This window comes from Oxyura jamaicensis, chromosome 1, assembly GCF_011077185.1.
Source record: "Oxyura jamaicensis isolate SHBP4307 breed ruddy duck chromosome 1, BPBGC_Ojam_1.0, whole genome shotgun sequence".
In the NCBI taxonomy this organism is placed as follows: domain Eukaryota; kingdom Metazoa; phylum Chordata; class Aves; order Anseriformes; family Anatidae; genus Oxyura; species Oxyura jamaicensis.
The window spans coordinates 83,918,027-83,945,879 of NC_048893.1; the positions used below are offsets into that span (position 1 = coordinate 83,918,027).

At 42.8% G+C, this 27,853-nt stretch overlaps 1 protein-coding gene across 2 annotated transcripts; it reads left to right on the top strand.

Annotated features, from left to right (window-relative positions):
- Positions 1 to 294: 294 nt before the first annotated feature.
- Positions 295 to 27,850, top strand: B4GALT4 (beta-1,4-galactosyltransferase 4). 2 transcript variants are annotated; one of them, XM_035314803.1, is made up of 7 exons: positions 295 to 418; positions 16,579 to 17,068; positions 18,383 to 18,615; positions 21,928 to 22,115; positions 24,422 to 24,544; positions 26,584 to 26,688; positions 27,169 to 27,850. In XM_035314803.1, exons 2-7 carry the CDS (start codon positions 16,795 to 16,797, stop codon positions 27,308 to 27,310), a joined length of 1,065 nt encoding a protein of 354 aa, XP_035170694.1. In that variant the 5' UTR covers positions 295 to 418; positions 16,579 to 16,794; the 3' UTR covers positions 27,311 to 27,850. The 2 variants fall into 2 exon arrangements, with proteins under 2 accessions (XP_035170694.1, XP_035170695.1); XM_035314804.1 differs by lacking the exon at positions 295 to 418 and adding an exon at positions 3,497 to 3,613.
- The last annotated feature ends 3 nt before the right edge of the window (positions 27,851 to 27,853 follow it).

Consider the following 27,853-nt stretch of genomic DNA (forward strand, 5'->3'; position numbering starts at 1 on the left):
AACGTGCCACATCTCCAGAGGAGGGGCTTCTCCTAACGTTTGAAAACCACCAGCAGCGCAGCAGCGCAGCAACGCCCGCAGCCCCCAACCCCCCCCCCCCCCCCCACCTTCAGCCTCACAGCGCCCCTCAGTACAAATAAATAAATAAATAAAGCCCTGAAAACCCGTCACAATTCCTGGCTCCCAGCCATAAGCACCCAGCGCACCATCTGACCCGCGCTGATTAAGCTGCGCCTCCCGAGATTGCTCCGAGGTGTAATGCAAACAAGCGGATAAGGCCCGGCGGCCCGCTACTCCCACCGGCCCCCGGCCGCCATGAGGGGGTAAGGGCAGCGCGCCTGCGCGGGGGGCGCCCGCCGGGCTGCGGCCGGCCCCGCGGAGCGGAGCCCGGCCTGGGGGGGCCGGCCTCGACCTCACGGTGAGAAGGGGGGAGGCGGCGGGCTCGGCCCGGCGGCGGGGAGGGGGTGGCGGTGCTGGCGCTGGGGCTGGCCGGGGTGGGGGTGACGAAGTGGGTGTTTCCATCGGCCCTAAGCCCTTAGCGAAGGGGGGTGTGCGTGGTTAGTGGTGTTTAGTGCTGCAGGTGTGATCTTGGAGGCTCCAAAAGAGTGGTCGGAGGAGGCTTGCGTGGGTTCCTGGGAGGAACCAGGTCCGGGTGGGCTGGGGGTGATGGAGAGGTGTTTGTTGGCCTTGGGGGAAAGCGCGTGTGGGGCTCTGCAAGGAGCCTTTGGGAAGGGTTGGCTTCTGTGTCGATCGATGCAAGCTCTGTTACAGCATCGCTCTGGTATGGTTAGAAACCTTGGAGATGTGTGATTTTTACAGCACCGTGATTGTGATACTCCATTAGCAAAGAAAACACCTATATATTCAGCTTCCTGCTAACGTCAGCTTGCCTCAAAGAGTTAACGGCAAAGCTCTCGTTTGCGGATTTAACTTTCTTTCCACCCTTTGGCTTAACAGCTAAGGAAGTTCCCAAGGGACAGGCTGAGGCTGGCTAGAAGATCTCAACTTTCAATAGAGAGGATTAGAGAAAAGAAAGGTGAAATTCTGCTATAAATGAGAGGGCTTCGTTTTTTTTTTGTTTGTTTGTTTTTTTGTTTTTTTTTTTTTTTTTTAAAAAAAAAATACATTTTAGTATCTGTTTTCATTCATTAAATATGTATGCTTAGTGGTAGTTATGTGAGATACTCTTTCTCTAAAGAATTTCTTCTCTGCAACTCTAATCACAGTTCTTTAAGTCTGCTGTTATCTACAAATACTCTGATTAGATTTAGAACGCTGAAAGCATGGCTTGTGAATTGTTTTATTCTCCAACTATTCAACTTAGTGAGACTGTTTTATAAAACCTCTTTTAACACTGAAGTTTATCCCTTTTTATCCAAGATAGTGCAAATAACTGTTCTCGATAAGCATTTTCTTTAAGTATGATAGGTCATGTTTTTGATTTATGTGGGTATTTCCTTGTTGTTGTTGTAACAGCTGTATTTCATTTCACAAATACCTTTCAACTTAGTGAGAAAGAAATCTATTGCTTCAACTTTAAAACGTTTGGATTTCTCTCTCTGGTTTGAGTTGCCCCATTCTTCTTTTAAGTGTCAGAAGAAGAAATTGAAGTTGAGAGGTGCTTGATTTCTGGTTTTGATTACGTGAGCCTAAATCTAAATTGCATGAATGAGTTTGAACTTGGCTGGAGATAGGGAAGTTTGGTTGAATGACTGCCTGCTTGATTTAAGTGTTGTGTTTTTTTTCTTTCCTTTTTTTTTTTTTTTTTTTTTTTTTCCAAACACAAAAAGCCCACCCTGTTGTTTAGGCAAATATGGAGGCCAAAAGTCACCCGGCAGGGTGTGTAACTGGCCATCTGGGCTAGTTGTTTTTTGTTGCAGAAGCTGTGTTTGTTTTGCTGTGTGTAAACAGGACCTTGAAAACTTTGTAGAACAACAAAAGAGAGCTTCTGTCCCACTTCTCTTTAGTTTTTAGTATTTTTTAGGGGGGGTTATAAGAATCAGGCCTTCATGCTTCTTTTCTTTTGTTGGAAATACTTTGGAATACTTATGCATAGCATTAATTACATCTATGATAGTTTCATCTCTGTGTCCTTAATTTTTTTTTCTTTACATATGTGCAGTGCTGCTGTGGAGAGTGACGACTTCTGGGTAGTATTTATTTGTCAGGCAGTGAATTGATGAAGTTATGCATTAAAGGGATAAAGTTAACATGCATTGTAATTCAGATAATCCTTTTAAATGGAAATCACGATGAGGATTCTAACCGTTTGCAGTGCTAAATAATAGCAAAACTCTAGGATCTGACGTTGCTGGGGCACGTGCGGTACAAATCTTCTGTTCCCTTCTCCTGTACCTCAGTCTTCAGTCCTATGGTTGTCTTCCGAACTCTTGCAGCTAATTCTATTCATCAGTGAGATGGGGAGGGGTAAGACCTGCACAACAATGAGGAAGTGAAGGGAAAGGAGCCACGTTTCCCTGCTCTGCTTCTGGGTTGTGTTGTTCCCTTCCCCCCTGCCTTGTTCCTGGAAAGAGCTAGGGCCCAGCTGCTGCTTGTGTGAGAAGGAGGGTTGAAGAAGGGGCAGTAGGAGAGGAGGACTCCCTTGCCCCTCACCTGTAGTTTTCCATACTCCCCAGCAAGATCAGATTAGATGAGACAGAGAGGTTGCTAGCTGAGTGGGAGCAATAGTGATGCGCTATCCCCCACTGCCTGAAGGTTTGCTGGGCTGCTTGTCCAGAAGGCTTGATAGTAATCTTGATTGACAGGCATACCATGGTAAGTGATCAGAATAGCTGCCACAAGCAGTTTGAATAAATCTGCTTGTTTGTGGCTTGAACTAGAACTGCTGAAGCAGTTTTAAGTTCTTCTCAAATGCTGCGCTAGACAGTATAATTTATGAATGATGCAAATTATAACTCTTACTTTGTACATGTGAACGTTTTTTTCTTCCATATAAAAATCCATCTGCAATTGGGTTGGAAATCTGTGTTGCTCTCAGTTGTGTTCTAACACAGAAAAAGGTTCTGGACGTTTAAGAGTTTATTAAAGTCATACCAGGTGCATTGTAACTTGATAGCTGTCTTTGTTATTAGGCACTGGCAATTTGTAATCTGTAATGAGGTAAGACAAAAATAATCCCTTTGTGTCAGAGGAAGCTTCAGCTGAAATGACTTTGTAGTTCTCATGCCGAAGTACTTTGCTGAGAGAGAATGGGATTCTGCTTCTAGTTACACACGTGTAATAAGATGTACGACTTTAAGCTTTGTGTTTTTTATGACTTTTTATAGAAAGTTACGCTTATAATTTTGAGTTTACAAGTATTGGACACAGATCTGCACTTCTTTCTGCAACTTCTGTCCTGTACTGGCTGTGGTTGGCACTGTTTAAAAAAAAAAAAAAAACTATTGTGAAGTACTTAAAGCTGGAGTAAGAATGTGTGATGATTTAATTCAATGTCTGCCATGGATGTAGTTATGCTGCCTGGCTTTTTGTGGAGAAAGGTGGGTGAGCAATTTGGCCAGAAATGTGTTCAGCTCTTCTGTAAAGTGGCAGGGTGTCTGGCATCTGTACTAACTGGCTGCTGTTCCAGCAAGCCAGCAGCTGCTAGAAGAAGGTAGGGTACTGCTGAATTCAGTCCTATCTGCAGATTTCCGTCATGTGTGAGATCCCTGTGTCTGCAGAAATCAGTTTTACGATGTGTATTTTCAGAGTATTCCACTGACCATGGAGGAAAGGTGTTTTAAACTGTGCTGTATTTTTTTTTGAAGTTGTCCCTGTGGAAAGTAGGGAGTGCCCAGTTCTGATTTCTGTACGCCTGGTACGCTTCCATCTCTTTGCACTCAGTCTAACAGTGCTGTGTCTTTTGCACTGAGGTTGTGGCTCAACTGTGTAACAAGGGAGGCCATTGTAACTGTGTAACAAGGGAGGCCATTCATAAATGTTTCTTGGCCTGGAGAAGTCAGATGGTGTTTTCCAGCCTAAAGCCAGAGTTCGTTACGTTTTAGGAAAGTGAGAACTGTACTGGAGCTTTGGAATAGCACCCACTCGGTTGGCCTGTGCTTGATGATAATGTTGGGTCACTTGCAGCAAAGGCTTGGGCAGTCTCAGAAATCCTAATGTGAAGTTGCAGGCACTGAATATTTGCCAAAAATTGGGCCTCTGTTTTATAAGTGAACTATGAGTAAATTAAACTTGTACTTGTGTTGAAGCTACACAAGTATTGCTGGGTGCCTGCTGTGGCTGGAGGTACAGGATGGAGAAGACTCTTTCTGGCTACTGGTACAGCCAGTTGCCAATGATATGTTTTCCGAATAAATGTGAGTTCATTAAGAAACCATGTATCTCAAGCAACGCACTGGATCTTTTAAGCTGCTGTTAATATTTCACTTCAGCTAAAGAAATGCTGCGTGGGTTGCAGGTGTCACGGTGTTGGCAGTGGAGAACCTGCAGAGCTGGCTCCTGGGAGAAGAAACCAGGGGCTGTATGCCCGTGTCGGACACAGCCGGTGCCAGCCAGCTCTGACACAGATCTTTTGCTGGAGCGAAGTGGAGCAGGTCAGTCAAGCTGGTGGCACCCTGGGAAAAACATTTAAGAAACAGCAAAATGCTGTGAGAGGAAGGAATGGGGGTGTGGGACAGAAATGGGAGAAAGGAGCAGCAGAGGAACTGTTACGGACTGACCACAGCCCCTGTTCCCTGTGCTGCTGGTGGTGGAGGAGCTGGGAACGAAGGAGTGAAGTTGAGCCCTGGAAGAAGGGTGTGGAGTGAAAGGTATGTTAGTTGTCGCTGCTTCTCACCATCCTGCCCTAGTTTTAATTGGCAATGAATTAAAATAACTTTCTCTAAATGAAGTTTTTGCTCGTTGGCAATTGGTAAGTGATCTCCCTGTCTGTATCTTGACCCACAACCCTGTTATTTTCTCCCAGTGCCCTGCTGGGGAGGGGAACTGAGGGTGTGCCTGGGTGGGCATGGGGCAGGCAGCCACGAGCGAACCACAGCAAATGCTCTTCTGGCTTTGAGCTAGCAGAAAACTAGTTTCAGGACTGACTTTGTCACTGAAGTGAGTAATCTATCCATTGTACTCGTCAGATGAGAAGAGAAGAAAGGCCGGTTGAGGTGAGGAATCCATGTAAGCTGAGTCTTTTCTCTCTCTGCTTGTTCGTGTCTCCCCTTTGTAAAGTAGAAGTAAATATTTATCTCTTAAATAGAGTATCTATCGGTAAAAGTAAATTATGAACCTGTTACAGGATTCTACGTGAAGTTTTGCTGTGTTGCTTTAGCGAGTTGTACTGTTTTGCTTGTAAGTCACCTTAGTGACATATACTGTGAAGACAACACACCTGGTAGCGTGTCATTTGGTTACAACCTGGTCGTTTTGGCTGTTATCACAAAAACAAAACTTGTTTCCTTATATTACTGATCAAAGAGTTCTGCAGCAGTAGTGGAATTAGAATATGGAGAAAAGTAGGTGGGCAGGTGGAAACTGCAGGTGGGGGCACGTTTTTCAAGGGTTGCTCTATGCAGACCTGCAAGCTATGCTTTGTGGTAAGACGCAAATACAGTAGTGCAACCTGTATTTTTGTTGGCTGTTCGCTGTTTGAGGCCACACTTTATTAATAGATACTGGAATTCTAGACTGGACTAAAAACTGCAATTGTTCAAAAATTGTCTTTACAGTGCATTTGGAGTACAGAGCTAATGAGCCTTTTTTTATTGCAGCTGAGTGCTCTAGTGTGTTCACCGGCTGCATGTTTTTACCTCCTCCTTTGAAAGGCTGCTTATTTGCACAGAACAGTTCCAGCTAGCTTCTTGTTCTGTGTCATCTTATGCTGCTTTAGAATTATTTGTTTGTGAGCCTTGTCTCTGACATCTTTCTGTTCTTTTTGTCAGGCATCTACTCTCATAATTTAAAGCCCTGGTGAGCTGGAATCATGTCTGCTGCATCTGCTTGCGCTGTAGCTCTGCGGGTGCTTAGGGAACCTCATGACTGAGACTGAGTTATGTGGATGTTGGAGATCAGAAGCTAGCTTTTATTTATTTACTTCTTGTTTACTAAAGCAATTAGGGTATTTGACATCAACTTCTGTAGTTAACTTTTAACATTTGACTGTATTCAGACATCTTCAGTGATGGTAAGCTAAACTACCGGGTGTCTTACGATGTTTAGTGACCTGAGTGCCATTTCAGAATGGGAGTGTGTAAGTTAATTGTTAATTTTCCATGTTCTGTTTTTTTTCTGCATACATTTCCCTGTCTCTTAAACAATAAGATTAATACCCTAAGCATAGTGATGCACGGAGATCAGAAGCTGTGCTTGGATGTGCTAGATTTACTATTAAAAGCATCCCCTTTACTGTCTAAATTCAAATTATAACGATAGGATGAGGAAGTTCATAATCAGTTACCATTCATTACATTCTGTTTCGGTTCTCATTTGTTTTTATTTTACCTATTTTTTTTCTCATTGCTATAGCTGTAGTGAGTTTATTCCTGGTCAAATTTGGCTGAAATCGATGCAGGAGCCAGAGTTGCATATAAAAGTTACTACTCTTGCAGAAGTAGACAGTCACAGAGAGGGAGGATTTACGTAAGGAAGAACTTAATCTCCTCTTGAGAAACCTGACAGCCAGAGAGACTGTGGACAAAACTTCTAGACGCTAAGGAAAATCAGTACCATGTACATCCTAAGGACAATGGACTTCATGTATACCAGCACTTAAGGACTGCTTCTTCTGTCAAGTGCATTTGCCGTGGAGAATTTTTTCAGATCTTTGATCATGAACCAAAGCATGTTGAAACGCAGGAATTGCGTTCCTCATTTGGGGCAGTGTTGGGCATAGGGATAGGTGAGATACTGACATGCTCCTGTTTTTTGTTTGTTTGTTTTCTCCCCTGCATGGAGAGTCCTCTTTTGGTGTTTTTTTTTTTCTAAGATGTTCCTTTTATGTGAAATGTCTTTATTTGGTTGCCAAGCCTTTTTTCATTCATATCTGCTGCAGTCTCTTCTGTGATGTTTGCATATGTGACGGTAATAATTTATGTAAACTGAACCACTAGATTATTTCATGCTGTGTTAGTATTCTTTCTCTCTTTTACTTTGTAAATCAGGGTGTTGAGGCTGCCAGTACTTCTGCTTTTACCCTCAATATCGAGTGGTTATCAAGTAGTAAGTAGCAAGAATAGTGTGCAGCCAGCGAGCACATCTGCTTTTATGTGAGGCGTTACTGAGTTCTTTATCTAGTAATGGCTGTTACTCATATCAGACCCCACAACTGCACTTGGGTCCATTTCTTTTTAACTTGTATGTTTCTTCTTTGAAATGGTCTGGTTTCCAGGCAATAACTGGCAACATTCTAGGAACTGTCTGAAATGTAATTTTGTACAGTCAACCTCCTAAAATAACCATTCCTCTTTAACAGCAAGCTGCGCTACTGTTTCTATTCTCCTTGTGCATGTCTTTTGACATCTTCAGTGGGAAGACCTGTCAGAGGATCACAGAAGGCTGTTAGAAATACTGCTTGCTTCCTGATCTGTCTAACCCCATGTTTGCATGAGAGTTAGTGCTGGTGCAGAGCAGGTACACTTTGGGGATCTGCTCCACAGAGTGGACAGGAAGGTGAGCCAGTAACAGTCGAGATCCAGGGTGGTTTGATTTTATGTGGTTGGCCAGATAAAACCAGACTGTAATCCTAAAAGGCCTTTCCAATACGGTAGGTGTCTGTAATGAGTTTTTCCCACAAACTCTTGTGCAGTTCTAATAATAAATAAGGTCTTTGTGTCACAGAGAAGGCTTCCTGGCAGGGCTTTGTATGTCTACCTGCTTGGAGCAGAGTTGCACAAAGAATTCAAACAAGTCTTGAATTACATTCGTCCTCTCTCTCCCTGACTCTAATCCACCCACCTTAGTTCTGTATCCAGTGCGTACTCAGGCCTCTCTCATCCTTGTTAAGGTGTTTCATTGTCATCAGTTCTTGTCTAGAAGTTTGAGGAAAGTATCACCCTAGCTTAGGTGCAGCTCTCCTGGTGTTTACCAGCTTAACATACGGATGCTGGGGAGGAGGCCTAGGGAAGGCTGGCAACAAAGCTCTTCCAAACTGGAGCTTGGCCAGCACAGCTAATGCTGCCACAACACTACTCTGTTAGCCTGGGAGAGCTCCTGGTGAGCAAGATGGTGAAGACACCACAACAGTCTTCATCCTGTTGATTCTGCAGGGTTGCTGGAGGGCATATTACGGGCCCACGTGGTGGGAAAAACACCAGTAAGAGGTGACCTTTTAACCATAACAGTATAGCTAAACCAGTTACTTGTTAGTCAGATGGCTTATTACAATAATTACTTATATTGCAGTACTGCTGCTGGCCTGCCACTCTGTCCAGATATGCTTGAGTGCCCCCTGTCCTGGTTCCCTTGCTGGGATGGGAGCAGAGGGAGGGATGTGTGGGATGGCACTACAGAGCCTCTTTAGGGCTGGGGAAAAGCTGGTTATGCTGGCTTTTTTTGAAGTCATTCTGCGAGTTTTGAGCTCACTCTTTCCTGCAGCGTGTGAGAGGTAACAGAGGGCTCTTTATGGTGTGGAGTTTCCTGGCTGAAAAGTGCCTGCTGCTTGCTCTCTATGCTTTTTGCAGTGACTGCTTTGCAGGAAGGTGGGACGTGACAGCAGCAGCAACAGTGAGTGGTTTAATAAGCTTGTTTTCTTTGGCTTGAAGTCTGGAAAGAGGGGTAGAAAAGGTGTTTGAGGATTGTGGGGTTTGTTAAATAGCCTGTGACTTCACTGTTACTCAGTGCAGTCAGTGTTTGTTTAATAGGAAGATGTAACAGGATTATACAAGTATTGTTTGAGAGGTATTAAAACCCATTACTGTAATGCCTGACAGCTAAAGAGGAAGAAATGCCTGCAAAAGGAACAGCTTTAAACTCAAAACTCAACGGCTCAAACTGTTTAGCATAGGGAAGCTGATGCTGTATAGTGATCCTTCTATCTTATCACCTGTAAAGCATTTAATTACTTCGTGGAGGGTTTAAGGAAGAAGCTTGCTATGCTTACCTATTGACACTTCTGATTTTTGCCTGGATAAAATACTAAATAATAGTCTGCATAGTACTGAGCTGATAGTCGCTGCTCCAAGGAACTCTTTCGTGACTCATTTCCTGCTTTCACTTAAGAGGGTTTTTCAAGTTAGATTCAGGTGAATCCTTTTCGCTGCTGTACCTGATGTGTCTGGAATCTGTGCGTTTCACCCAGTTTGAGGAGGCTGCAGAGGCTTCTGGAAAACTTGCATGATAAGAAAGGTCTCGTTACCTGGCAGTGTGAAACAGGAAGAGTCAGAAGGTTAGATTGCATACGTTCCAAAAATCACCTATTAAATGAATTTTCCATGCATCAAACAAAAGTCTCTCTAGAGCTGTTCCCCAGGTGTTCTCTACAGGGTGAATTGTTTTACATACAAGCACGTGAGAAAAAGAACTTGGGCAGCAAGTGGTTTCTCACTGATAACTTATCAAGCAAATTTAACAGTAAAAATTACCACGTGAATCTAGGTCTTAGTATAATTGTCATAATAAAAACCTTTATCTTTAAAACGTGTTGGTGGAAAACAAGTGTTTGAAAATAATAAGGTTTTTATCAACTCCAGTTGCATATCAAAGTTTGCTTATAAGTTAGTTTTCCTTCACTAATATAGAGATTAGGGCTACTGCTAATCCACCTGCTGATACTCTTTGTCTACCCAGGATTTTTGTCCAGATGAAAAAACAGCTTTTATTCTAGGGTTCCTGGACAGGCTATGTTTCATAGATCGATTAAACAAATCTTGCTATAAATTTTTTTGTATTGAGATTTTGTTCCTGTTTGCAAGTGATTTAATGTCTGACTGGGTAATCTCACCCCCATTATATCTGCCATGATTTGCTCACCTTCTGTACTTACTTGGTGATGGTTTAATTTTACCTGCTGGGAAGTTATAAAGTGCAGTTCATCTGCTGTGTTATTTCATGTGAGTTGTGAAGTGACTGTTAGACTTCAGGGCTGGATTACTTCAAGGCTGGATTCCATGTAATTATTCTAGTCGGTATTTTATTAAGGCTATTCTGTTTGTTATGGCTGTAGCTTTTATGCTGCTACTTGAAGTGTGACTTTAATACTAGACCCTGGGACTAACTTTCTTTTCCTTAAAAAGGCCAACACTAGTGCTCTCAAGTCTGGGTTAGCTGCCTTAGCAGGTATGCCAGTCTTTCAATGGTGAAAGGTCACTTTTTCAAACAAAAAAAGTTGTTATATGTAGCAGAACAGAACACGAAGAGTCCTTAGCTTGAAATGGTAAAACGGCATGGAGAGGCAACAGTCAACTTTTCCTTTTGTTCCTCTGATGGAGTCTAAGTATTAATAAAGACTTGTCTTTCTTGTCCTTTCATTTTCTCTTACTGTCATCTTATGTTCAGGTGTTATCCATTGTTAGTGGAGGCCATAAAACACCAGCTCTTCACCGTGTTATGCAACTGATTTCATTCAAGAGGGTGCAGTTTGAGATGTGACATGTACCCAAGGGATCTGTTCCGTGACAGGCCCCCCTTGGCAACACAACCTGAGGTGTTGGTGACACCAGGGGGGCTTGATGTGCTGACCCTAAGAGAAACACCACGGAGGGTGGGGCGGAGACACCGTGGCCGGGCTCTGCGCTGTCACCTCAGGGATGGGGAACTTGGTGACATTATGGAACTGATAAACTGCGTAGCCAGCCCTGAGCCAAACTGATAACCTCTGGGTGAACTCCTCATTATAAACTCATTATAGTGAAAATTCTCCTCATTATAATGCCAAAGCACACCTCCTCCCCAAAGGCTGCCCACCTCCACAGCGTGACCACCCCTTGCTGCGTGTGTGCTCTGAATTTCTCCGGGCCTATACCTTTAAAGCAGAAGCAAGGAAGTTTTATGCTGATCATGATGAAGGTACGCATGACTAAAATCACTTAAGCTCCACCTGAAAGTAAGAAAATAATATAAAATGTCTCGAGAGGAAGACTGTTATGGAAGACACCATCTCAGACAAGTCAGGAGGGCACTGCTGACTTCTGGGATCAGTTGACGGGCTGAACCTCTCTTCCCCCCATAGGGGTAACTATTAGGTGAGATCTGAACCCTCAGTTATACCTTCCCTGGGAAACTTAACGTTCTCTTAGAGATGTTTCGTAAGTTAACTCATTTGCGGTTGGCTCTATCAGTCTTGGTATCTGCGTGTGCTTTGCAGGCGGTGTATTTTATCACCGGCAGTCCAAAAGAACCTGTATTCCTGCTGCTTCAATAAACTGCCCCAGTCATTAACTTAGTAGACTGAAGGTGTGTTGTGCTATTTGTGCCTCTGGGATCATGGTGATTCAATATATCGAATGCAATTGGACTTAGTGCTGAACTGGGCCTCACTCAGAATCTAAGCCCGGCTGCCCCCAGCCCCTCTGATATTTCAGGGTGAGCTGGAACAGAAGGGGCTTTAGGTCCTGCCAAACCTTTTTACCCTTTAATGCAACAGTGTCTAAGGGGAAAAAAAAAAAAGCCTTTTAACTTGTGAAGCACTAACATAAATTATTGTGGGTAAACTGAATCATGTCTCTCCTTCCATATAAAAATACTCAGAATATCCCCATACTTTCCATATTTTGAAATACATACAATATTCCCATTAAAAAAAAAAACATCAAAATAACAACCTTCAAGTTTATGAAACATGAATGCGCTTCTGCATGTGTTGTGATGAGTTGAAAATGACTAATTGTTTGAGATGGTGCATGCATATTTATGCCACTCTGTAGAAGTGCTCAAGTGTTTTTTAAGCAAGATTGGCATTCAGTTACTGCCACAGAACTCAGTGAAGGGGTAGCTTTGGTTACCATATGAAATAATTTTGATTCTATGACTATTAATACTACTTTTAATAATAACTGCTTAATAATAATTAACTTTTAATAATATCTGCTTGCAAAGGAAACTCGTAAAACTGGTATGTGTGAGCTTCCACCTAGCTGAATAGTAGGGGAGGAAAGTAGAAATAAGATTATTGCAGTAAGTTCAGAGTTTTTCATAATTTATCCTTGTATCCTAGCAATTTTACATCTAAATGCTATTAATGATATAAAAAATAAATCTGAGCAATATTTTCTTCTGATACTTCTGATATGCCTCCCAATGTTTTTTCTTCCATCCAGGTGTTTTTCCCCCTTTGATTTTTATTTTTTTAGTGTATTTATGTGGGGGAAAAAAATAAATTACTATGGGGGAAGGCCCATCTGTGCTAGGCTGCGCATCAGAGTTAAGCGGCTATCTTAACTTTTTTAAAAAGAATAATGTAGTCCGCTTCTGAAAGACTGTATTTAAGAAATGGATTTTGATCAAACACTTGCTGAGAGTCATTCCTGCATTTTAAGTTTGGTATCTTAACCTGATGTCATCTGAGCTGAGGTTGGCCTAGAACAAGTAGGGGAGAAGCAAATGCCCCTTACAGGTGCTGATACCTTTGGCTTACTGAGAAGAAATTACCTTGATTGGGGAAAGTGCTTCAGCTGCGAGATGGTGCACAGTAACAGTGGGATTGTAGAAGGCAGTCATCTAGATCACTCCCTAGAAGCTTGCAAGTAGAGTTTACATAAGCAAAGGCCTTGATTCATAACTCCAGGCTCACATTGTCCATGGAGTCCACAGTGTTGACTGTTCTCAGGTCATTTGTATAGGTTATCACTGACAGCCTTCCTGTATGTGACTGCTGCAGGGTGAAAGCTGGCAGGGGATGGAGGGGTGGATGTCCTCGCTTTCATTGACATACCTATTGTTTTGGTGATGATGTACAGTGGGGTAACAGGGTAAAGCATCTGGGGCTGTTACTTCTTCAGTCACCGCAGCTGTGAATCGGAGTCCAGAGGGACCAAGCTGAAATCACTTCTGTCATGCAGCAGCCTTTTCCTGGTATGACAGCTAATTAGGAAATGATGATGGGCTGAAAGGAGCACGCTGATGTTTCAGCAAGCAGTATTCAAAAACAAACATTATCCTGTTTAATGCTCATTAGTCAAGCTTGAAACTGGAATTATTTAACTCAAAGTGTATCAGTATTTCTGCTGTTACCTCCCAGGGCATCATGGCTGCTAATTTCTGTTATTATGGCACGTCTGCCAGCAAAGCTCAGAGGAATGTAGGAAGTAAAACTCATCACTGAAATAAAATGCATACATTGAAAATCTCAGCATTTTTGTCTTCCATTGTCTTCCTGTAGTTTTCCCATTTAATTTCATTCCAGTCACTTTTATTTTGTCTTACACCTTGTTCCCTTTGGTATGTGATACATGGTAGTTTTATCTGCAGCTTGTTCTAGTTTGGGTGTTTTTCCCCCAACTCCTGTTACAGAGATTGATTGAATTGAGGTTCTAGCAGCATGGGGAGTTTTTTTAACTGATTTTAATCTATGTTACTGTTTAAGCCTGTATCGAGCTTTGATTAATTTTTCTTAATTTGTAAAGCAGCAACTACTTTCTTACAAAATTTCCTGGGCAAACTGTAATATTCTGCTTGCTGGAAAGTGAATTTCCTCTTCCCCTCTTTTTTTCCTCTCTTCTTGAGATGTTCCTCTTCCCTCTGATATGAAAAAAGCAACAGGCATAGTCTGCTTGCACCCATCTTCACGCATTCCAGGTATTGTTGTTCGTACATTATTTTGATACCTTAGCTGTAGCCTACACATCTGATGAGGAAAAGAATAAAGAATGTCAGAATAAATGGTGATGATTACTGACCGCAACTGCAGTTATACCGTAAAGGGTAAAAAAAAAAAAAAAAAAAGTGTTCAGGGCTTATGGAAATTCTCATCTCTAATTTCTGTTGCCATGCATTTAACCGGTGTACAGGTTTGAATATTGAGTTTCCTGCACGTTGCAGGCCTGTAGAACAATGAATTCCACCAAACACTTTCCTGTTCTGCATACAGGTGAAGAAAGAATGGTGTGCTTGCAAAGTAACACAGTAATTAGAAAACTCTACCTGTTGTAAAATAATACCTTCAGGTTCAGCTGTGACATGTGAGGAACCTCTGAAAGGAGGGCAGGTGGTGGCAGCACAAAGGAGCAGAGCCAGGTAAGGCAGCCTTTGGAGGCACACGGCGAGGGAAGACGAGCAGCTCATCCACCTGAGTGGTCAGGATGGCATAGTTTCGGGGAAGATGCAGCAGGGCTGTTACCAAATGCTACATCTCACCTTTGCAGGGGTTAGAAAGAACAGTAGGACTACGAAAATACCACAGCCTCGGTCTGTGTTTTTTTTTTTTTTTTTTTTTTGGAATGTGTATTTGCAGGTCTCCAGTGAGCATAGCAATCTTAACATGGGAAAATAATGGAGTGAGGGGTCTATTTTTGTCTTTAAAACATGGAGAACCACCACACTGTAATAAGGTGGTGAAGCTTCTGTAGAACAGGTGTCAGATGCCACCCTTGAGGGACAGAAGCTAGAGAATCCTTGTGCCTCACTGACCTCACACTTTTCTTTCTTTATTAATGACTTTTCTTCTGGGTATTTTGAAGGCTGTGTTTGAGGAGTTGTTCACAAAACTCAGAGCCAGTAGGAAGATCACCAGGTCCAAAGAAGCTTTGTGTATTTAAAGAGCATGGCAGAAATGTTGGAGACTTGAGACTTGGGCTCGCAGTAGTGGTGGTACCCACTCAGGCACTCAGCTGGCATGTGTTATACCCTGTGCTATACATACCAAAAGCTTTGGGACAGGAACCAGAAGGAGAATTGGGCTGCTGGGTGAGTTGGTGTAGACTGGCTCCTGTGCACCCTGCAGTAGGGACCCATGCTGTCAATACCTTACAGGCTGTTCTGATTATGTCCCATGAGGAAAAACGGGGGAAGGATGTAAATGAGAGCACTAAGCTAATCTATCTAAATCTTAAAACAATGAGGCAGAGACCTAGGTGGTCCTCGGTGTCATTTATCAATGAATACAATGAATTCACTGAAAATGTGGTCTCAAGGGACAAGAGACAAGGAGGGAAGGATGAAGAACGATTCAGGCTTTCCTTCCTGTTTTTTGGTGATACTTTGAGTCCTTGTGATATTGAAGACCAGGAAAAAAACAACAGCCACGTCTAAACCAGGTTATTAGCAAAAAGTGTATACTTTTTCCCTTGAGAACGTTCTTCTGTTTCTTTTATTTTTTTTCTTTTAACTAATACCATTTTCTCGCACATAGCCACTCTTTTTTGCTCTCGTCTGCCTGTTGTTGAAGTACCTGTGGAGTTCCCTCACTTGTAGCGGGAAGGTCACTGAATTTTTTCTGCCTCTTCCTTAAAGCAGCATGTGTAATGCGTGTGCTTGGAAAGAGGTCAGCCGCTCTGCAGGATACCTCCTGGGCACTATCACGGCTGCTCATTCCCAGCAAACCCTGAGGAGCTCAGGCAGTGTGTAGAGGAATTCATCTCCTCAGTCCTAGGTTTGGCTCCCATATGCATCCACATGAATCGGCAAACTTCTCCAGAAAATACCAGGGCTAAACTAACAGCAATGTTACTGTATTCCTTCTGTCTGTGATGCGTCTCCAGGGTCCCTTCTGTATTTTCAAATCCAGTGCAAAATAACCCTCTGTGGTTTCTGCGCTGCTGCTGTTTTTGATCTAGCCTCTTTCATATGCGTGGTCTTTAATCAGTGCTTTTGTCTCACTTAGCCTCCGTCTTTGTTCTTTTCACACGTAGCAATTTTCTTGTGTTTTCCATATCAAAGTTTTCTTTTAATAAAATTCTTTCTCTGCTGTGCTCTGCCAGACAGAAGAATTAGCACTGTAACTTTATAGTGTGATGGCAGCAAAAGCTGGGCTCTTAAAAAGGTCAGGAAACAGAATAAAGAATTGGACCCTTACAGACCTGACATTGAAAAAGTGAACCTTTCCCTTGAAAAGCAGGAAGATTTGCATTGGTCTCATTTATTTCTCATTGTAGTAGAAGGATGTGTGAGAGGAATACTGGTTGAAGATGTGAAGGTGGTATCGTCAGGCAGCAGATATGGAGGAAGGAGTTCTGATACTGATTGTTATTCACACTGCATTGCACGTGGCAGTGCAGCATGGGTTATATAGGGGAAGAATTTAACTGTGTTCTTCTGAAAGAGTTACCTCATGTTTTTCATTTTGGTGGGGAGAGCTGGCTTTATTCGTGGCCAGCAGAATCCCATGTCTTGCAGCGGTTGTTAGCTTTGATAGAAATAAAAGTAATACAATCTGTGTATTGTCAAGAATTGTGTACAGACATAACATGGGGTAGTGGTTGCACTTTCTGATCTTAAAAAAAAAAAAAAGACAGACTGGGAGTGGGGAACAAAGCAGGTAAGTGATTTGCCTAAAGTCACACAGCTGGTTGCGGCTGAGCTAGGACCAAAGCTTAGTTTCTGATCAATAGTTCATACTTGCTGTTCCTTCCATATTTTGGTGGTTTAATATTTGGTTCTTATTTCTGATCTCCCTTGGCTTTCCATGAGCTCTTTTCATAAAGTTTGAAGGTGCAGCGGCAGAGGGCAATAGAAACCAACTTTTCCCTTCCCTTTTTTTTCCAGGTACGTCATATTTTCTGACACTTGAAGAACAAACACCACTGCAACTCCGTGAATTGCAAAACCACACCAAGTGTGGCAACCCTCCCTACCTCCAGCTTCCCTTCTTTACTGTGACGTTCTTCTTGGGACCTTTGGTTTCATCCCTGCTGGGTGCACAGCGAGGTGCCTGCCACCAGGGTCAGAGCGGAGGAAGCAATTTGCAGGTCAGGGAGAGCCATGGCCTTGAACTTGTATGTCTTTCACGTCTTCTATAAATTCAAAGTGCTGCTGCTCATCACACTGTGTCTGATGGTGCTATGGGCCACATTCAGTTACTTTGTGGACTCTGGACAGACCGTTCCTAAACCTAAGAATGTGGTGGAGGATTTCAGAAAGGCAACTAGCCTGCAGGAGGAAGGCAACAGTTGGAAGGACGAGAAGATGAAATTAACTGCAGCAGTTCCTGCAACATCACCTCAGGGTCACTGTCCAGCTCTGTCTCCATACCTGCGTAAGTGATGTGGCTTTCCTCTCCTTGGGTTTGCTTTTCCTCCTTGCTGTTCTAGTTAGACACTTTTCCTGTGAAACAAATACCACACAACCAGGTTCAGTAAGTGCTTCTGGGTGAGTGGCTTGTGGCACTGAGTGACTGTGCTGTGTCGGGCTGGGATAGCAGCCCCACTGGTGCCATCCATTGCATTTGTGGGTAGAATGGCATTGATAACAGTTCTGGCTATGGCTGAGCCAATGTACACAGTATCAAGGCTTTTTTTCCTCTTCCCTGTCTCTATAAAGGCCAAGAGGCCGGGAGGGGACACATCTAGCAAGGATATAGCATGCAGCTGAGGTTGCGAGGTGTGGAGATGTACAGGGCATAGCTCTTTGCTGGGGGTGAACTTCAAAATACAGCTTTTAGTGTAAGCAAGCTCGACCAAGTCTGTATTTTCAGGCTGAATGTGGTAGAAATCCAGTAGTGTGAGCCATGCTAGTGCTGATAACTCAGTACTGCAGGCCTTTTGTGCATCACTTGTATTTATCTCCAACATAACCTGGCACGTGTTCTTGGCAAATTCCCTATTCCACTGCTGTTGTGGTAAGATGAAGTGGAAGGTGTTCCTACTTGCTGATATTCTTTTGGCTGAAAATAAAAGGGTACAAAGCCAATGGAGGATGCATCAAAAAACCTGCAACAGCCCAATATCTGTGCATTAAGCCTTACTCTGGCCTGCTGATCGGCTATTTAAAAGTATGCAGAAAGTTGTCTTAGCTGCTTACAGCTGTGTAATCTGCAGAGCTGGAGTACAGCTCATTACCTGAAGTGATGAACTCCACAGCAACAACATAAAGGAAAAAAAAGCCCTCTTCCTTTTCATGAACCTAACATAGGACTTCTTTGGGAAGCTGTATTCTTCCCTCCTCCCTGTAGTCTAAAAGCTTGCGGTCTAACAATTCATCATGTTAAACCTGCAATGCTTTTGTTCGTGTTTTATGTGGAGATGAATTCTCACAGCCACAGTCCTATCTCTCTCTCCATTTTGCTCTCCTTTGTCCTGGCAGCTGTTTCCAGCCAACCTTTCTGCAGCAGGGTGGAACTTCTCTTGGAATTTGCATGATCAGTGCTCAGTTATCAGTTTAAGTAAAAGCTCAGCACCTTCTCCTTCCACTGCTCCTATAATATCCTTCTAGCACTGCTTTTCTCTTAGAAAGCCAAGGAAACCAGCTGTGGGCTTGAATCTGGGTTTCTTATGCCAGTTACAGAGCACCTCATTAGGTGACTGGGCTAGCCACAGACAAATCAGGAAAATTTCTTGTGCTTTCTCTACAGGAGGTGCCAGCAAACTGACCTTCAAGCCCTCTCTCACACTAGAAGAAGTGCAAAAGGAGAACCCTCAGGTGGCCAAGGGCCGGTATCATCCCACCGAGTGCTCAGCACTGCAGCGTGTGGCCATCCTCATCCCGCACCGCAATCGGGAGAGACACCTGCTGTACCTCCTGGAGCACCTCCACCCCTTCCTGCAGAGGCAGCAGCTGGACTACGGCATCTACGTTATTCACCAGGTGAGGCAGCTCTGCAGAGGTTGGTTTGGGTGGGAAGGATGACACTGCTGCCACCTCTGCTGTCTAACATCTGCAGCTCCTCTGCCTGCCTGGAGCACTTCTGCTTCCTGAGGAACACAGCAGTGCTTGCAGCCATTGCTGCAGGAGCTCAGCGGTTGGTAACAAAGCTGGGAAGAGTTAACAAAGGGTGTCTTAGAGAAAGAGACACTGGTTAAAGTAGCTTACTATTTCTGAGGTACTGCTTAAGGTAAGCGTCTTCTGCATTACTCAGATCAGAAGTGCACAACTCGCTTCCCTTGCAGTATACATGCATGCAACTAGGCTGACATGCTTTTTGTCTTTAACCTCGGGGTTGTTTCTATCAAAGGCTTCAGTTTGTAGCTAGGTCTTTTCTCCCATCTTGCTGTCATGCTTAGTAAGCTCCGCTTATCATGTGGTCATACTTCTATCTGAAGACTAACCACACCAGCTACTGCTTGTAGGTGATTTACTTTGCACAGCAAGGGCCGTGGGAAGAAATTGTCATGGTAGAGCATTTGGTTCCATAGTGGTTTAGTAATTTCCTATTTTATATTCTTTTAAGCTCTGTGGAGTCAGTGGCTAACATCTGAGCATACAGACGTGTTACATTGTCTTTTTTTATGTGCTTACATTCTGATCACATGAGATAAAAGCAGTGCAGATTTCTCCTGTGTAATATGTTGCCCTTTTCTTGAACTCCTGTTGTATTTGCTTTCTTTTACTATCAATATCTGTGTTCTGCTTGGATTCTAAACAGGTATTTCAGGCAGAAGGAAGAAAAAATAAGGTGATTATTATAATTTCTTTTCCCCTCTGTTTGAAGAGGATGGAGTCAAGCAGAGGCAGCACAACTTAGGTGAAAGCTTACAGTTTTGCTCAATGGGAGTTGGAATTCAGTTGGAATGTACAGTTCCTGCATCAAGTGGCCTGTAGAGTGGAAAAGTGAGGCTTTTTTCTGCATTAGTATACACAGTAATTGGACGAATAATGCCTCACTCCAGCTTGCAAGTAGTGGTTACCAAAAATTCATTGGCAGAATGGGCATATACCTTATTTATTGAAATATGTGATGTGGGGACAGGCAGTTGTCATGTTAGCAGGAAGTAATAGAAGAGCCTGCAGGTTGTGTCTTATGTGAGCAGCAGCGCTGAGTCTGGACTTGTTCATTCAAGCTTTTACTCGGAAGAGTGGGAACTCTGGCTTAGCCTTTCACTGTGGCTAGGCACACCCAAACACTGCAAGGTGAGGCTAACTAAAACACTCTTTGTTGGCAAATCTGTCTTCACTCTCCATTTGTGATGTCATTAGTTGTTTTAAGTATATTTGGGGAAAGAAATAGAGGAAAAACATGCTTTAACTACAAAAATATACAGAGCTTGCTTTGCAGGAAGATTAATAAATGGGCCCTTTGTACTTTTCTCCTCTTTATGGGCTACTTCTAACATTTCAAAATCATATTTTGCCGCACAGACATGTGCGTACATGAGTGCAGTACAGAAAAAAAAACTTGTAATCTCTAAAGGGTGAATAACTTCCTTCTCAACATTAGTTTGTCATGTAGTCAGTGTTATGTTGAAAGTGAGGAGGAGAATTCTGTCTTCTGTAGCTGATGAGAGTAGACTTTGCTGTTTGTTCAGCACTGAAATGGCTCTTCCTGGAGGGCAGTTTTACTGCTGTTTGGCTGCCTTTGTGCAGGCTGGGGCTGTGCTGGCTGACTGTACTAGTGAGGGAGATGCAACTAGCCACTGGTAGATGCTGCTACTGGGTTTGATACACAAGTGGAGTTCTCTGTATGTACTTCACCAGTTACCTGAATTGTTCTGTTTTTCACCCCGTTACATATGTTTTCAGCATTAGGAGGAAGTTTTCTGACACATTTCTTTTTAATATCCTGTATATATCCTGGACTTTAAAATCATAAATTTTTGGGTGAATAGTATCTATTTTTTCTTGGGAAATATGCTTCTTCCCTGACTCAGAATGGAAGCAATTGATTATCCTTATGTCTCTTTTCTCAGAACGGGTCATATTTCCCAAAGGGTATGTACAGTAAGCCATAAAGCTTGTAAGTCACCTTTGCCTAGGAGCAGATAGTTGGTGGTAACAGAGAGCAAATTCCTTCTTTGAAGCAAAGTGTTACTTACTAGAAGGATAAAACATGTTATGTATACAACTACTTTTCCCTACAGTTACCCATCCCTCTGTCTGGGGATGCCAGCTTCTTTCTGATTTTCTGCGGAGCCTCTTTCTGTCCAGACAGCTTCTAGCAAACGAGCCCTTTACCTTGGAAGATTACACTTTTTACTCTGTCAAGGACATCAGGTCTGGAAAATGAATGGCCTTCTGGTTTCTGAAAGCACAAAGCCAGGCCTTTTGACTTGTGGTTAGAATTTGAAGCAATTTACCACCTTGTCCTCAGGAGCAGAAGGTGTTCTACAGGCTGGCTTGTGTGTACAGTCCAGATAAAAAATAAATAGCAAGATAAGCACCCTTGTTGCTTTTGAATCAGTGGTGTTGTGGTAAGCTTACCAAACTGCCAGGTGTGTGTGTATATTTATATAAGGTGGAAAATGGTACTTTTTAAAAGTGAAGATGCACTAACTTGATGTAAAAGCAAACAATGAAGATTAGTAAAATTAAAGTGAAGCTCTATTCTAAGAGGAATCCCTGTGCAGCATAATAATTTAGTTATAGGAGTGAATTAAAAAGGAAGAGACCTGCATTTTATTTCCCACTCTGCCACCTACTGTGTGGCTTAGGGAAACACAGTGTACTTCTTAAACACTGCTGTCCTCTAAACTGAGCGGCAAGCATAAGTCACCCGTGTCGAGTGTTCTGACATCTTTAAACTGGTAACTATAGGTTTAATTTTTTTGAAGCTTTCATAAGCCTTGCTGACACAGTTGCATGGATTGCCAGTTTCTAAACTGTTTACTGATACCTCTGTTGTTAATGTAATGCTTGATGAAGTGACGGGAACAGCAATCGTAGTAGAATTGCCCTGTGCAGCATGCATACTCCTCTGGTGGCCTCACAGCCTTAGGCTTTCCTGCCCCTACCTATGTTCACTCATGACAAGCAGAGGCCGCAGAAACACAAAACACTGCATCAGTGGCTATTTTCATGCTGTATCTAATATTATGGGGTAGCTCTTTGTGCAGTTATTGCTGGAAAGGCTTTGAGGTGCAAATGTGGTTGTGAACGACGTGATTAGAAGAAAAGCCTGTGAACAGTTCTAGTTAAAAAGGTTTGACACATTCTTCAGAGTTTTTTTTCTATTCTTTTCCCCAGGCTGGAAACACCAAATTTAATCGAGCTAAACTGCTGAACGTAGGATACCTCGAGGCCCTGAAAGAAGAGAACTGGGACTGTTTCATTTTCCATGATGTGGATCTGGTGCCAGAGAATGACTTTAACATTTACATGTGTGACAGACAGCCAAAGCACCTTGTAGTTGGCAGGAACAGCACTGGATACAGGTAGGAAACCATGAACATGAAAAGAAAACCAGCTGGAAAATGCCAACATACTGATAATATTCCTCTTCTCAGGGAGCTGTAAAAAGTGTTCCCTTCTATCTGACACCAGGTTTCTGGTGGTAATGCTCTGTCTTTTTGGAGCACCTTCTGACAAGATGCTTACAGACATCTTTGAAGTTAGCTCTGTAATCATCTTTAAGAATGGGCATTGTCATTGTTCTGATTTCTGAGGGTGTTCTGAAAGGAAAGCCACATGCCAGAGACCTTATGTCAAAGGTAGAAATACATTTGCAGTCTCGTGGTCCTGTGGTTTGACAGTATGATTTTAGGATTGTGCTGATAAAATTTGCCACTTTCCTTTTGCTGCTGAAGAGGTAACTTCCAATACTGAGATCTGCTCAAGTGTGAAAACTTGCCAAGGGATAGAGTTATCCTTTAATTATTTGGCTATAGGGTTGTTCTCTTTTTAAATGGATCAATTAAGTGCTACTGTGATGTAAATAATTTAAAATGAAAAGTCAGGTTTGGCCCACCTTAGAGGAAAAAGGGCCCCTGAGCTTGGTGAATTTAATGACTAGAGTGGTTTCATTGAACATCAGTTTTTCAAGCTTTCAAGATTCACTTCTTATGTCATGTCAGTCTAAATATCAATGAGTTTTTCAAAAGCTGATTGCAAAGCACTTTGAAGTAAAGCCCTACTTCACTTCAGTGTATCCTTTGCTAAATATATGAGAAAGAGGGGGGAATGTGCAAATTCTGATACGGAATAATATGTTCCAGTTATTTCTGGTCATAACCAGTTTTCACTAAATAAATTAGGTCCCTGACAGACTTCTGGAGGGCTGCGCCTTGCAAAGAGAATGATGAGGGTTCCAAGATAGTCAGTACAATAAAACAACAAACATTGCTTTGGTTATTTGACAGGCATGTAGAACTAGTAACATGGCACAAAACTTGAGGTGTTTAAATTAATAAATTAACCTCCTTAGTTACTGCAAGTGCTTTGGTGAGCTAAGCATGCAGATGGATTATTGCTTTTACTAAGGGATCTTCTTATGATTGATTTCCTCCGATTTCTGTTTGTGGAAAGGATCTGTTAGTTATAAGTCAGCTTCAAGTTTTGGCTTTAAAGAGTCTTATACTAAAAAAAGAATTACTGTTATTATTGTGAATACCCTGTGCCAGTATTCACTAGGATACTGGTGGTTTGGGTTTGATTCATACGTTCACTTCTGTGGCGCTGCCTCTGCTTACACATCAGTGAAGTGGGGATAATTGTGCTTTACTCCCTGGGGAATTCCTCTGTTTGTTTGAAAGAATAGAGATCCTGGCCCCAAGAGAGAGACCACAGGTTAAGATCTCAGTTGGGTGGCCTCACTGTTGTGCTTCGGCTGAGGTGGGCATGCTGAGATGCGTCGCTCGGATGAGGTTCAGAAAACTGAAGTCATAAATGTCCTGTATTAATGCAAAATGCCCTGGGCAGGAATGTGGTGTGTCTTTTTTTGGTAGGGTTGTTCTCTGTTCTTTTTCTTCCAGGGGAATATCTTCTATGGTGATGCTGGATGTGGTAATCTTGGCAACTGTACTCCTCTGGAGAGCAAATACATTGTTTAGTTATATAAACTGAAACTCAGATTCTTTATGAAAACATTTGTATATTCAATCTTTGAAGGCAAGGGGGTGGGAAAACTATTTGAGCTTAGCTATTTCCCTGAGGCCATAATATCCTTTTCTAAGTGACCATTTTTAATGTATTTTTATTAGTCCAATTTTAAAGATCCTAGAGGATCCAATGTTTTCTTGTCCTTGCAAGAGGCTGTTGAACACTGGGTTTACACCATATATCTGTGGGACCTGATGGGATGTAGCCATGAGCACCGAGGAACCTGGTTTTGCCATTGCAAAACCACTCTTACCTTTGAAAGGTTTGGGGGAGGTTCCTGAAGCCTGCAAGAAAACAAACGTCACTCCTGAAACAAATGTCACTCACAGAGGGATGACATTTGGGCAGTGAGGTGAACTGAAAACCAGCTGAACTGCTGGGCTCAGGGTGTTCCGACTGGTGAATGCCTTCAGTAGTGACCTGGGCAGTGGGGCAGAGTGCCTGCCCTCAGCAAGTTTGCAGAAGATACAGAGCTGGGAGGGTTGGGGTCCATACACCGCAAGGTTATGCCCTGCTGGAGAAGTTGGCCAACAGGAATCTCAAGAAGCAGATGGGTCTAGATCCAGGGTTTCAGGGTGGTATTCTTGGTGGTGGTGTAATTCAAGCTTTTAATTCTTCATGCGCTCTTCTTGTGTATTTCCAGGTTACGTTACCAGGGCTATTTTGGAGGTGTAACTGCTCTAACAAGAGAACAGTTTTCCAAGGTGAATGGATTCTCTAACAACTACTGGGGTTGGGGTGGAGAAGATGATGACCTTCGAATCAGGTAAAGGCTAGAGGGAAATGGGTGTGAGTGTTGCTGCATGGGGATTTGGAGTCCGAAGATGCAGTTCTGTAAATGGTTTCCTCTTTGAAAAGATGAGGCATGCTTAAAATCCGATTCTCCTGAGAGTTGGTTTTGTTTTTTTGGTTGTTTCTGCTTTTTGTCTCAGCCATAGAACATTTTTAATCTAGCTTGGAAATTGGTTGTAAGTGAAATAAGATTGCAGTCTGTGTTATGATTTTGCCAGTGACACATGTATTGAGTTGCACTACTTTTGTGGGAGTGTGGGAGTATTTGGGTTTTGGCTTTTTTTCCATTCATTGACTACCCTGACTTTCTCAGAAGGGCTTAGTTTGCGTGTGGGTGGTGTTGATTGTAGTTAAGATGGTGAATAACTTACATTTTAGAAAGGCTGCACATATATCCATACGCCCTTTGCTCTTGTTCAAACTAGTTTTGCAGATGTGCCTGGCAAAGTAGGAGAAGCGTGTTGGTTTGAGATATTGGGTGGTACTAAGAGGACTAAAACTTTCAGGTTGATCTGTCCCCCTTTGCTTAGGAGGAAACCTATAAACCAGCATTGCTATTGATGAAAGGAAGGAAAAAAATAAACTCTCATTTTGTAACTTGGGTATGCTCTGACATCCTTAAGTGGTTATCCTTTTCAGTTGCTTAAAAATGCAACCATACATTTCAGGGACATAAAATTCATACTCCTGGTGACTTTAAATGATCACACTGAAGAAATCGTGTGCTAAAGTTAGGAACTTCCAACCAAAAGCTTTTGTTTAGCAGGTTGGTCAGCTGTGTCTCAAGAAATCTACAAGGTCTACTTGGTGACATGAATTTCTGTCCCTTTTTATTAACTCCTTTCCCATTCCCCAAAGCTCTAGCTAGAGACACCAACTTCTCTGTGCTATCTTGGGGGCTGGAAACCAAATCGTATGAGCCAGAATGCATGTTGCAATTGGCTTTAGCTCGTGCCTTTCCTCCTGGGTAGATCTTGGGCTGGGCTGGTTATGGCATTTGTGGTGGGTAGGGAATGGGAAGCTTGCTTTTTCTCAATAGGGTGTTGTAGAGATCCTTGTAGCCTTCCTCTGCAAAGGCAGCAGATGGCAGCAGCCCCTGCAGTATCTTCAAGAACTCAGGGCTACTACCTCCTGCTTGGCTTCTGTGTCCAATTGATTTGCCTCAGTGCTAAACCTGATGCTCTCTTACGGGCCCCTTTACTCCAGTGAGCATCAGAAAGATTTTTCAGATCATTTTTTGTATTCGTTTGATAATTTACTGCTACAAACAGTCATTGGAAGGCTATAGGGGCTGGTTCTTGGGTTCTTGTTGCTCCTTCAGCTGCTGCTGTGTGACTAGCAAAGACCTGGGGTATTCCTTAATTCTACCGCTACAAAATTAAGCCTTTCTGCTGCTGACAGCAAAATTTTTGTGTTCCACAGATGTGTTTAAGGCCAAAAGTTCCAATCAAGTGCCTGTTGTCAAGCATTAAAATCTATGCATGAGACTTAGTATTTTTGATGCTGTTCTCAGAAATTTTTCTTCATGTGGACAAAGTTCAGAATTGTAGGGCTGTCTGCTAGCCATTAGAAAGCAAGCTTTCTTCCTCTTTTTGGTGGAGAACTATCAAGTATAGAAGCTTTGCTCCATCAGTTGAAATGAACTTGTTGGAAAATCTATAATCTTGCTATAGACATCCTAGGTTAACATGCAGTAGTAAAACTGGACCAGAAAATACTAACTTAAATGATTTTGGTTGTACAACATGTTCTTAAAGTAAGCTCTGTGATACCTGATGTAATTGCTACATGTTTCATTTCAGAAGATAGGGGTATGTGTCACCCTCCTGTCCTGAAACCCAACTCTGTAAGCTCATTTTCTAGCAAAATGGGTTGTGGAAAAGACAACTGTAGGAAACATCTTCAGTGCCTGCTTCTATGGCACCTACCAAAACTGAAGTGCCAGAATGTCATTTCTCCTTAAGAGCTGGCTTATAGGGGGTGTTTTGCTTATGGCGCTGTTGTTTCTTCTAGGGTTGAGATGCAGAAGATGCGAGTGGTGAGGCCATCTGCTGACGTAGCCAGGTACACGATGATCTTCCACAACCGAGACCATGGCAATGAGGAGAACAGAGACAGGTGAGTTAAGAACAGAGTTCCACTTTGCATGGCCATGGAGAGTGGCTAGGAGCCAAGCCAAGTGGTGGCCCAGTTCCTCACATTAGATCAACCAGGCATTCTGTAGTACCCAAACTCTCTGGGTGGTGGGTTTGACACCACTGTTAGCAGCTGGCAGCTGTTCTTCAGTGCACGAGAGCTGCCTATAATTGAGTGGGCAATGTTCTGTAAAACCTGAAGCTATAGTCACATGGATATGACTTAAACATAGATTTTGGAGATTAAATGGCTTAAACTTCTCCTCCCCAAACTGTAGGATTATTTCCCCATTTCTGACTGTCCATGCTGAGGACAGGAAGAGCATCAATTTACATTCTGAGTAGATACAGACTGGCTGTAGCTCTGCCTCTAAGGTTACTAGACATGGGAAAGAGCTCAAAACTCCTCTTGTGCATCTCAGTTTTTGTGCTATGAAGACTTTCTCCTCTGCTCTGTCCTCAGGATGAAGCTTCTACGCCAGGTATCTAAAATGTGGAAGACAGATGGGTTGAATTCCTGTTCATATGAACTGCTGTCAGTGGAACACAACCCTTTGTACATCAACATCACAGTGGATTTCAGCATACAGCCAAAGATCTCGTAAGGGTGAGCACCACGCAGGTTACAGGAAATGGCAGCTATCTTGTTTGTAGTTGCTGGTGCAGCAACTGATAGGCAGCACACTGCTTGAAAGAGTACTTCAGTAGCACAGAAGAAAGTTTCTCTTCACAGCATCTCGTTGGTCGGTTGAGAATCTCATTTTGTGAGACTGGACTGGAGATGGGGACTGACCTGGGGCAGGTCCTGGTGTTCTTGCGTGCACTTTCTGCTGGGGTGTGTGTAAAAGTTTTCTTGTTTGGGCTGGTCCAAGGGAAGGACTTGAACTAAGTCTCCTGGGAAAAAAAAATAAATCTTGCACCTATTCCTAAATTTCCCATTTGTAGGGAGGCAATATTGCCACAACTTAAAAAGGAGCAGGTCAGTCTTTGCCCCTTAAAAGCACAAGAATTATTCACCACTTACAAACTCTGAGATTTTTCCAGTCTAAGGAAAAACTGCTTGTATGGGGAGGAATGGCAATAATGGTAATAGGCAGGGAGATGATAAAAATCTCTCAATAAAAGACAGTCTACTTAATTCAAAAGGC